Source organism: Syngnathus floridae, chromosome 5 (genome assembly GCF_059516105.1).
Source record: "Syngnathus floridae isolate MCC-2025c chromosome 5, RoL_Sflo_1.0, whole genome shotgun sequence".
Lineage (NCBI taxonomy): Eukaryota > Metazoa > Chordata > Actinopteri > Syngnathiformes > Syngnathidae > Syngnathus > Syngnathus floridae.
In genome coordinates, this window is record NC_142417.1 from 11173413 (window position 1) to 11184520 (window position 11108).

General features: G+C 40.4%; 1 protein-coding gene and 1 long non-coding RNA gene across 8 annotated transcripts in view; both read left to right on the forward strand.

The window, feature by feature from the left end:
* lmx1bb (LIM homeobox transcription factor 1, beta b) overlaps window positions 1–7074 on the forward strand; it is a 51812-nt gene extending 44738 nt beyond the window's left edge. For 6 of the 7 annotated variants that reach the window (XM_088375955.1, XM_088375957.1, XM_088375954.1 and 3 more), the window contains 5 exons: window positions 2480–2658; window positions 2990–3067; window positions 3439–3505; window positions 4826–4987; window positions 5950–7074. In XM_088375955.1, coding sequence (XP_088232081.1) covers window positions 2480–2658; window positions 2990–3067; window positions 3439–3505; window positions 4826–4987; window positions 5950–6107 — 644 coding nt within the window. In that variant the 3' untranslated portion in view covers window positions 6108–7074. The remainder of the gene's footprint in view (window positions 1–2479; window positions 2659–2989; window positions 3068–3438; window positions 3506–4825; window positions 4988–5949) is intronic. The other variant, XM_088375952.1, reaches the window with a different exon arrangement.
* Window positions 7075–8761: 1687 nt separating this feature from the next.
* Window positions 8762–9454, forward strand: LOC148398136 (uncharacterized). The gene is made up of 2 exons (XR_015858794.1): window positions 8762–8953; window positions 9092–9454. It is a non-coding gene; the product is annotated as an uncharacterized LOC148398136 (long non-coding RNA).
* Window positions 9455–11108: the final 1654 nt, after the last annotated feature.

An 11108-nucleotide genomic window follows, 5' to 3' on the forward strand; every position in this document is an offset into this window, starting at 1 on the left:
GAGAACAGTACTGAGGTGCGACCATCACATGACACTGAGGTGTTGGGTTTTATGCGTGCGGTGCCATTGCAGTGACAGCTAACTCTGAGGTCCTAACTGGAGTCAAGTGGTGTGCACATGCTATACACACGCACGGACACACGCACACTCACTGACTATAATTTTAAGCATACGTGCACATCTTCTACCATCAAATATAACACACAATCTAATGTGTTATGTTTACTTTTGTACACTGTAAAAATTTGTGTGTAGACTTTACTCAATAACATTTCATTAAGCAGTTACACAAAATAAAATCAACATTTTTATTGTACTTTTTTCATTATAGGTGTAGGTTGTTTTTATTGGTACTTGACATTTACTGGCCAGCAATATGCATTCATTCAACAGAACCGCTAATCCCCACGAGGTTGGCCGGCGTACTGAAGCCTCTCCCAACAGTTTTGGGACAGTAGGCGGGGTACACTTTGAACTGGTCGCCAGCCAGTCGCAGGGCACACATAGACAAACAACCACTCACAATCACACCAAGACACAATTTGGAGTGGTCAGTCTTTGTTTTTAAGTTGTGGTGTGAAACCGGAGCAGCTGAAGGAAACCCTCACAGAAAACATCCAAACTCCACACAGGAAGGCCGAAGCTGTAATTGATTTCTGCACCTCTGAACAGTCACCGTGCTGTCTTGCCAGTGATATCAATTTATTTATCTGATCGCTAGTTATATTTTGAAGTGGTGTCAAACTGCACTGCTCAGAGGTGTTTCCAATCACTGGGTTCCCTGCAATATAACATGTTTTAATTCCTTATCTCTAATTAATCCAATTCATCAGCTCTTATACTGGATTGCGCAGGTGTAGCTAAAGATGTGGTCCGTGAGCGTATCGAAAAGATAACAACGAAACCATGATTTATCCTTAAACAGCTGCAATTCGGCAGACATCACTTGCTGTAAAAGCTTACAACAATACTTGATCTGTTGTTTTGGTAGCTTTCTAATTCGAGCAGGGAGCACAAGTTTATGATACAGTAGGAAGTGGATCCAGGACTCAGCCAAGCCCCTCTGTTCTAATAGCTATCCATGCGTGGGCAGGCTGTGGTGCTGGAAAGAATTAAATCACTGTATCATGGTGAGTGACAAAGGGATTTGGGGCCTTTCTGCACAACGCCTGCATCTCCGCTCTTATCGGCTCGAGTGTTCCTCGCCTATAGCCTCCTCACTCAATGAGGCAGGTCGCCAAGTCTCACTGTTCACTACCATCTGGCTCACATTTAAACACGCACAAAAGCAGGGAATTTGTCAAATACATCTGTGCCTATGTCAACTTTTGTCAACTTGTGGGAATATTTGCTCTGCCTCATCCTTGTTCGCTCGTGTCCCAGAGTATCGCACAGGCTTTTGTGCATGTCTCCAAATTTCAAGATGGAGGAAATGTTGACATGAACAGAGGTTAACCTTAGTATGTGCTAGACAGAATATATATTTGCAATAGACAAATGTATTTACACATCAGAACCAGACACTAAGAAATCATGTTTGTCTCTCCAAAAAATGTTTTATTCATACTCAGGCTAGATTCATTCACTTTAAAGGAGTTATATCATGCTAAATCTTTTTTTTTTTTAGCTTTTAGCCATGTTAAAATGGAAATACCTCACCAAAAAGAAACGCAAATTTACATATCTGCTCATTCCTCTGCTCGACTGGGTCCTCACTGTGTGACGTCATTGTGTGAGGAGCTACCTCGTACCGCTCCTGCAGAATAAACACACACCCATTTTCTCAGAGCAGCTGCCCCTGAAACTTAAGTCGACATGCGGCTGTTCTGATGTTAGTGCATCAAATAAAGTCGAAAATGTTTTTGTTTTGGTGCATTAGATGAGGTTTTTTTTTCTATATAAATTGGCTTTTCAAATTAATCTAAATTTCACAACAGTGGTACAATGCCATTGCCATATTCTCCTTCACAGTTTTACTTTTCTTTTTTAGCTTTTTTAACGTAGTTTGCACTTATTTTCTTTTGGTCTAGTATCCTGCTCGTGACTATAAAAGTATAACCCTAAATTCGCTCTTTCTTATGCTTCATTATAGAAGATGCATTCTCCATATGTCCGAGCACTACCTTTGTTAAACTTAACATAGTATTCTTATCAGAGATTGATTCGGTGCAAATCAGCTAAAGCTGAGGGCAATATGTTACAAGTGACACAGTGTCCAGTCTAATGATAAATGGACATACTTCACTGTGCACTCCAAGCGCACGCTGTAGATGTCTGTGAGTGTAATCATGCATGTGACAAGTTTTCGTTTGAAACTAATTGATAACCATATTCAAAACACATGCGTGTCCGTTGAATATGCATTTGTGGTGTGTGAATCTTCTGGAAGAGCGAAGAATAAATGTATATTCATCAGTAGCCTGTCACAGACAAAAGGGTGTAGTTAGTTCAAACGTACTGATGATGCAAACTCTTGCAGAAAAAAGTGACGATGAGGAATTGGACATCAAGCCTGAGAAAGGAGGCATGGGAGGCCAGGGAAAAGGGGATGACAGCAAGGATCCCAGGAGACCTAAAAGACCACGGACCATTTTGACTACTCAGCAGAGACGAGCCTTCAAGGCCTCCTTTGAGGTATCCTCAAAACCTTGCAGGAAGGTACGTATGAGGCTGCAATAAATAATGTTGGGAATGCATTTTTGATCACATCAACATTTACTCATTCATTTTGAACATGTTTGGCCTAATAAACAGTCAAATAAGCTGCAGTACATTTGAAGTTTCATTTGAACCAATTGAGTTTTGAAGCTGATATAATAAACATATTGCAATAGAAGTGCCTCCAAAGTTTTGACGTGGCCAGCGACAAAAAAAAAGTGGCATTTCCAAGGTCCCTAAAAAACAAAGCAAATGCTGGAACATGCCTGGTTTATAGCATGATGCTGTATGTTTATACGTTGTTCATGGTGCTTAAAATTATTGTCTTCAGGTGAGGGAGACGTTGGCTGCAGAGACAGGGCTCAGTGTTCGGGTGGTCCAGGTGTGGTTCCAGAACCAGAGAGCTAAGGTGGGAGAAACTAGACGATTTGCGTACGTAATGGACAGCCCTTTTCCATCTTGAATTTACAGAAAGAGTCCAGTGAATAAATCACCAAAACTATGTGTGTTAAAGTTATCACTGCATTCCTTTCACGACTGCAAAACGAAAAGAAATATCACTTGAAGTTGCAAATCTAGCACACTGATGCACTAAATGTCTACGCCCTCCCTCAGGCCGATGACTATCTTGTAAAATCCTTTGATTCTTGACAATGAAATGCACTCCGATACAGATTTCATGCAGTTCACGCGAGGGTGAAGAGCCTGAAGCATCCTTTCTAAATTAAAGAGCGCATGTTAGTTTTGGGAGTTCCTCTCAACTTTGACTCTTTCGTTTAGATGAAGAAGTTGGCCAGAAGACAGCAGCAACAACAAGAACAACAGAATTCCCAGAGACTTGGGCAAGGTAGTGACTGAGTACACACAAGGAGCTTTCACTCTCAGCTGTTGCTCTACTTTTATCTCATTTTACAGGATGACTGCAGTATGAGTCAACAAGAAAATATCTTTAAAAACAAAAAATATCTTCCTCCTTTAAAAAAATATAGAATATTTTGTTATTCTCTTTAATAGTACAAAATCAGCAGCACACTTAAGCGTGCACAATATACACTACACTTTAAGTGACACGTTTTGATGATGAAAAAATGTACATATATTCACTTTCCACTACATTTTACATTTTAATCATATCCTCGTGGCAAAGATATTACATGCAGGATGTGTTTTACGTGAACATAAAGCCATGATGAGCATATAAAAGAAAAGTACTAGAGTAGCACTAAAATATCATTGAAAGACTGAATCTAAAATGATCTTCCCCTTATGCTTCTTTATTGTTCACAATTAGTTGTAATTCTCTCAAGCAAAAAAATATAACATTAAGTTGTTAAATACACATTTTGCCCAGATGGAAAAATATATAAAATGTGTGAACAAAAACACACCAAAAGTAATTTAAAAGTTATTTTTGAAGAGTTTGTGGACAGATAGAATTGTGCAAGCGGTTTGGATTGCCTTGGAAGAAGCCCCCAGAGCTGGGTCTTCATCAGTCACTTTGCTCAGAGCAGTGTTTGTCAAAGGAACTGGCAATAGGACTGTAGCCGAGTGTGTTTCAGCAGGTTTCCAAGGTAATACCAACAAAGGCATGCACACCAATTCGCTATTTGGAGCTTGTGGCTACCTCACAAGAACTGCCCTTTTTTTTCCCATTAGTCTTACTTGAATGGCTAAATAAATCATTACAAAATTCGACACGTTCAATCATTATCACCTATATAATAAAAATGATCAATACATTTTGTGTTCGCAAAATCTCAATATATGTTTGTGTGTGTGTTTGTCTGTATGCGTGTGTGTGTTTTGGAATGGATCTTTTTTTTTTCCTGATAATACAAAAGTCCTCTGTTGTGGGTTAATGGATTATCATATCATATTGTCTGACAGAAAATGACTATCAGTAATTTAGGAAATAATAAAGTAATTACAAATAAATAGAATACTACCCCATGGTTTATACAAAAAATGAAACAATAAAATCAGTGTTGTAATGTACAACAATAAGTAATTGGAATTTTAAATTAGAGAAAAAGAATATTCTAATGCGTGCCTTTTCAAAAACACAAGAAATTACATCCACAGGTGACTGCATGGAGATTTATCTTCAAACAATCCAACAATTGTTCATTGTGCAAACTTGTCCTCATATGCGCTCACTTTCTTGCAGAAGTAATGTCAAATCGAATGGAGGGGATGATGAGCTCCTTCACACCTCTCCCACCGCCACAGCAGCAGCTGGTTGCCATGGATCAGAATGGCTACAGCACAGACCCATTCCAACAGGGGCTTACCCCCCCACAAATGCCCGGGGACCACATGAACCCATATGGTGAGCATCCAGTAACCCCCGCTTACTTGTCTGCCCCCACCCCCATTGATCAATCTCATAGCTCCCCAGCGTGGAACATATTTTCAAGCCACAGCAACCTGATTTAAGTGCCAGCAGCTTCTCCTCCCACATGAGATAAGATACGCGTTTGTGTTTGGGGGATCATGTGGTTTCAAGATCTCTGCCCCCAAGTTTTGAGACATCCCGTTGCTGATGATGTTGGCGGTTAGAAACATGTGCTCGGTCAGTGTGGGAGACTGGGGGTCCTATCTGCCAGCACATCAGGAAGCGAGCGCAACTCGTCGCAGATTTTGCTAAGACATTAAATTGCAAACGAGAGGAGGGGGAAAATATCAGTCAATCAAGTTTTAATCCACAGGATGTTCCTGGAATAACACTTTTCAGAGTGATGTCCTCAACAAAGCCCAGAGGGACCATTTCCTCAAGTTCATAACTTCTTTATAATTTGCCTCCATTTAGTTCTTCTTGATAGTAAGAACCTAAATCCCCGGTCTCATCACTCTCCTTTGGTTTGGGGAAAAGAACAATATTGGCAAGGCATTAAAAGATATGTCTCAAAACACTGTCCCCATTTTGTGCACTATCATTAAGATCCAGAGTGTAATAAAGTTAACTATTCCCTTTAGAGAAATAACATGTTGAGGTTTTATGAAAGGCGTAAACAGTTGCTATTAGCCAGATCTTTTAGGAGGAAGCCCCTTGTTTACATGCGCCCTCACAGAGCACAATTGTCCCAGCGAGGGCCGCAAAAAGTGAGCTTTGATGATATCTGAGGAAACAGTTTTCACAATTGTGATGACACAAAAACACAATTCCTCATAGTGACAATTAGTAATTCTAATTTCCCAGCGCTACCATCAGTTGCAAGATTACAGTGATTTGTGCATTTGCTGCTTTTTATCCCTCTGCTTCTGACAGATTGTGTACTTTATTCCACACAGGTAACGATTCTGCATTCCACGACATCGACAGTGACACGTCGTTAACCAGCCTAAGTGACTGCTTCATGGCATCATCAGAAGTCAACTCCATGCAGGCCCGTGTGGGGAATCCAATCGACCGCCTGTACTCCATGCAAAACTCCTATTTTGCCTCATGAAACGACAAAGAAAGGATGAGGGGGAAAAAACAGCACAGAACAAACTGCGCATCTCTACCTAAAGCCTTCCGTTCGGGAGTTTGTAGACAAGCACGGATACGACAGAAGAAAGCGCCTGCGTTGGCTTTCTCCCGGTTATGCGTGGACGCTTACTCCAAGATTGCAAAACCACTTGTAGGACAGTGAAGAAAACAAGACTTGTTAATTGTTAGAAACCATTCAGTAGGATCGTTCATCCCTAACAGGAGATCCGTATTACTCTTTCCTTGGTTCACACGTAGATATTAAAGCCGCTGATACACTCTCAAACCAAATAACAGTGTGAATTTATACAGTGCATGATCAATTGTGAACAAAACATTTCGATTTCATCCCCCTCCGTTAAGATGTGGTGTTTGGATTGCTTCCTCTTAACACTACATGGTTTACCGCTCGCATTTTGATCACTATGGATAGGTACTAGATATTGTGTTAATAGTAAATAGGTGCAGCATGTCTGCGAGCGTGACTGTACATTTGTGTGTTTGAGAGTTTGTGGAAAGAAAGAAGCGTTTAGACGACTAAGAAAAAAAAGGTGGAGAATATGGTGAACTAGTAAGATCAGTGAAATGTAAATAATTTTCCGAGGCAAATTGGATGTGCATGTTAAAAATGGAAAGCATTCTATTTATTTAACTATAACAGGCTCTTGAAGGTACATATTAAAAATGAAAAGCTTTATTTAAAAAGGAGAACTTTTTTGTTGAGCAATTAGTGAGTTCACAAGTTTCACAACTTATCTGTGTGCCATTTTGATATGAAGATTAACCCTTTTCCCAAGCCGAGCTGTAAATGAGCAATGTGCTATTTATTTCGTACAGACCATACACTCTTTGTTGTCATTGTCATATGTGCATTCTCAAAATGTTAAAGTTGCTAATTGACCAAAGTTGACTGGTTTGATGAATAAACAATGTCTTTCTCCTGATCACATTGAACCAATGGCCTTATTCAGAGTACTGAATTTAAAACATTAAATAACAATAACTTGACACATATTTATTCAGTTTCATGTTGCGACAGGAAGGGTCAAATGAGGTAGTCATGCACAAATCCTTGTCAACAGCTCAGATTTCAAAACTGACAGCAGGCTTATACATTTCACTCTGTTAGAGGCCAGACAAGGACATCAGTTTCTTGTACACGATGAACCTTAATCCATGTGCTGCAGTGTGGACATTGTAAACAGAAACACAAGTGAGACAAGTGAACCATCGCTGCTGATTTTCAGGAAACTGATTGAAAAAGAGCAGTTTTGCAAAGAATGAGTTAAAATCATATTCGACAAAGAAGAAAATAGTGTATGCGGACTATAATAGGCTATATACAGTATGTTGCATGAAGAAATTATGACTTTTTTCATGGCTGCACAGGTGATTTCTAAAAAGATTGTAACATCAACATTACAGACTCCCATTCATAACTTCCATCAATCCATTATCAAAATCACTTATCCTCCAATTGTTACAAATTGTTAGTTCAATTAAAAATGCAAAAAACAACAAAGTATCACTAGTTCAGTTCCAATTCATAAAGACATTATAAATTGATTAAAATTCATGATAGTAAGCAGAATTCTAAGTACGTGTGATATACAGATAATATTGTCAATGGCTGTGGCCACTTAGATTACTTCAACGCATGTACATACAGTGATAGATGGCAACACCATAGGTAACAGCATTGAAATCACAATAAACAAACAAACCAACATTTTGAGTTGGTTAGAGTGCAAGGAGTGGCTGTAGCCCTATAACACTGGAGCGTAAACCTCGCCCAGGTCCCGAGGCTTCGTATGGCGGCTGCTTGCAAGAGCCACCTGGGTGTGCTTTCATCTTTCATCTCCGTGACAGCTTGTCACGACAGACATGTTTGCTTCCACCCTCAATCAGCATTGTCACATGAACACACAGATTCCGAAAACTTTCCAATAATATTTTTTGTTGTTTTGCAAGACTATGCTCTTACTGTGAAAGTTATACCCTGAGTAAAGGGAGCTAGAGATGTCAAAGCTTTGAAACATTCCAGCACTAAATCTCCACTATCAAGATGACACCCAGGTTTCAAAATCTCTTCACGTGTAACACCTCAAGGTGAGGGATCCCCAGAGGCAAAATGCTGTGACATTTGGAGCCAAGTTCGTCAGTGGTAGAAAATATTAGAAATATAGGAAATATTTTCTCACGACGTTCCACCTTTACTTTAAACATTTAAAAACATACCAGTTCCAACCCCTTATTTTCTCCAAATAGTTGTTACTTCTTTTCAAACTCTACAGATGACAACTGGATTTTAAAAAGACCCCAAAAAATGAACCACTTCTAAGATCTTGATTGATTGAGATCTAGGGGAGTTATAAGGTTGAAAACAGGGACAGCAGAAGAATAATGTGAACTAACGGCCAATAATGGCAATTGCAAGAGATTCAGTGTCACGGCTTGTCCCCGGTTGTTTTATTATGTGTTGGTTGTCATGGTTTCTGTCCGCGTCGGTGTACTCGCCCCTCCCTTCCTGTGTCTACTCACAATCAATGTACTAATTACAGTCGCCTGCCTCTCGTTACCTGTCTCGTATTTAAGTCCTGTCTGCGTGCCACTCCCTCTCGGATCGTTCTTGTTTCTTGGTTCCTGTCTTTGTCAGTTCTGTTTCGGTTAGCCAGTCTGTCGGTTGGTCCGTTAAGTTATGTCTGTTTGCCGGTTCTGTTAGTTTGTTCCCCTTATCCTCTCCTCCAACTACCTTTTCCCTTCAATAAACCCTGGTCCAAGCTGCATTTGCTCGCCCTGCTCCATTCCGATCTGTGATATTCGGTGAGGCAAGTTATTCCCCATTTATGAGACTTGTTGGATGTTTTTGATGACAATAATAATTTGATTTCCTTCCAAACTTGAAATAACAAAGCTTTCACCATTGTCTCTCTAATTGTATGTAATGTTGTGGTTCTCTAGATTGGTCGAGGTCCCCAAAACACATTCTAAGGGACTTGGTCTCATCTCAAAATCAAAGGCATTTATACTCGGTCTTGTCTCAGTCTTGGACAGGGCGGCCTGAGGATTTCTGATCAAGACCGGTCGAGACCAGGCCAGTGCAACTGTGAGCAAGGAGAAGCGCAGAATGCAATTGTTGCGCTTTTTTTCCTGGTGTTGCCTGTAGTGACCCTGCACACAAAGTGGATGGACAAAGACAGCTGGACATGCACCGCTCCCTAAATATTTGAAAAAAAACATTGGAAAACCTGTCAGCAATTCCTTATAAATGGTTTGATTTCATAATTTCATTTGCCAAGTAAATAAAAAAAGAAAAGAAAACAATTCTTGCTCTTTTGGTTAACTACAAATTAATTTTGCCACCTCAGCTTTTTATTACTTTACTCAAAGGGATGAATCAATCACTAATGCAAATGTTCTTTGCCACCTTCTGGCAACACTTTAAAAAATTTGGCCAGTTCCTGAAAAGTTTGTTTTGAAAGTTAATTTCGACCAGAGTGCACGGAATGGCTCCAAATGTTCTCCTTATACAAAACCTCTAAGATATTTTTCTCACCTCCTGTTTTGGGGCTTCAATTTTGACAAACAGTAGAGCCAATGAGTGACTATAATCAACGTCATTGCCTGTTCGTTGGGTGAGAATCAGCCAAAGAAGCCTCTCAGAGGTTGAGGTAAGTGTGGTCTCAATATGAAAACAGTGGAGCTGAAACCTGAGCTGGAGCCTCAGACGGACACACACACGAACTCATGGCGAATTAAGAGCCGCCCTTCAGTAAACGCTTCACACGTTTACTCTTCTGCTGTCCTCTAACCGCATAGGAAATGAGCCCAGTGACAATATTTTCACTAGATAGTCAAAATCCTGAAATTTCTCCCCGAAACACAATTGGAGGTTTGTGGTGGCAGACCTTTAGAAAACGTCTGTCTCGTGATTTGTTATCGTAACGGTAAATTCAAGTATGTTGCTGCCTGAGCAAAACAAAACCAACAGCAACATTTGTTGAAAGTCTTCAGTTTTGGGCAATCACACAACACTTTCAAAAGGCTATATTTCGGGATAACTACAAAAACATGAGCCAAAAATATATTTTGCAGGCTAAATGCAGTCTAAAGGTATCATGATTTCAGAGAGTTCACAGGAGTTCACAGTAAGTCCCTAGCCGGAGCAAAGGGGCGCTTTTGGGTGTTTTCATTGGGCATTTTCCATGCTGTGTGGTTAATTGTTAAAGGGAGATATTTAACCAGCGGCTGCCACATATTTTTTTTGTGCCTTGAGGGTTTGTGTGATGGCATGACAGGCTGTAGTTTGGTTTGACCAGAAACATGGCTCTCAGCCAAGTGTCTTTGCAGCAGTGTGTGTTGCTTTATTGGGGTAGTCTGCAGTTCAAAACGCCGCTGCCTCGACTGTTTGCGTGATATAATGTACATGAGGAAACACAGGTTTACCAAGAACATGAGCCTATTTTGACTTGCAATGAAAAAAAAGTTCTTGCACCAAATGAAAATAAAGGAGTTGCATTCCATTATGTATCCCTCCATGCTGAGAACCAAAAGTTCATTGCACACATTTATTTGATATGCTGCCATGTTTTAACCTCTCGCCTCTTTCCCTGTCCTGAGAAAAGATGGTGTGGGATTCACCTCTCAGTGCTCAGGGTGGAGATAGAGCCCCGGATAGTGGCTCAGTAATCCCCCTCAGTATTGGAGCTCATCTGTTTTGCTTTTCGTTTTTCTGCATTATTAGTGCTTATTGGTACATGGTCCAGGAATGTGGCCAGGGTGTTTGAAGTGAAGGAGGAAGGTGATGCCAGGGGCATGAGTTGAAGGAATGATGACCTTAGGGTCTAACACAAGCCAGCACTTCTAACCTCTGGGAGCCTTTCTTGATGTTGGAATCCAAGCCCCGCCCAATCACCTATCTTAAAATCCCTTGACTTTCCCAAATATTCTGGAGAATTATGGAGAATCAAACCAAACC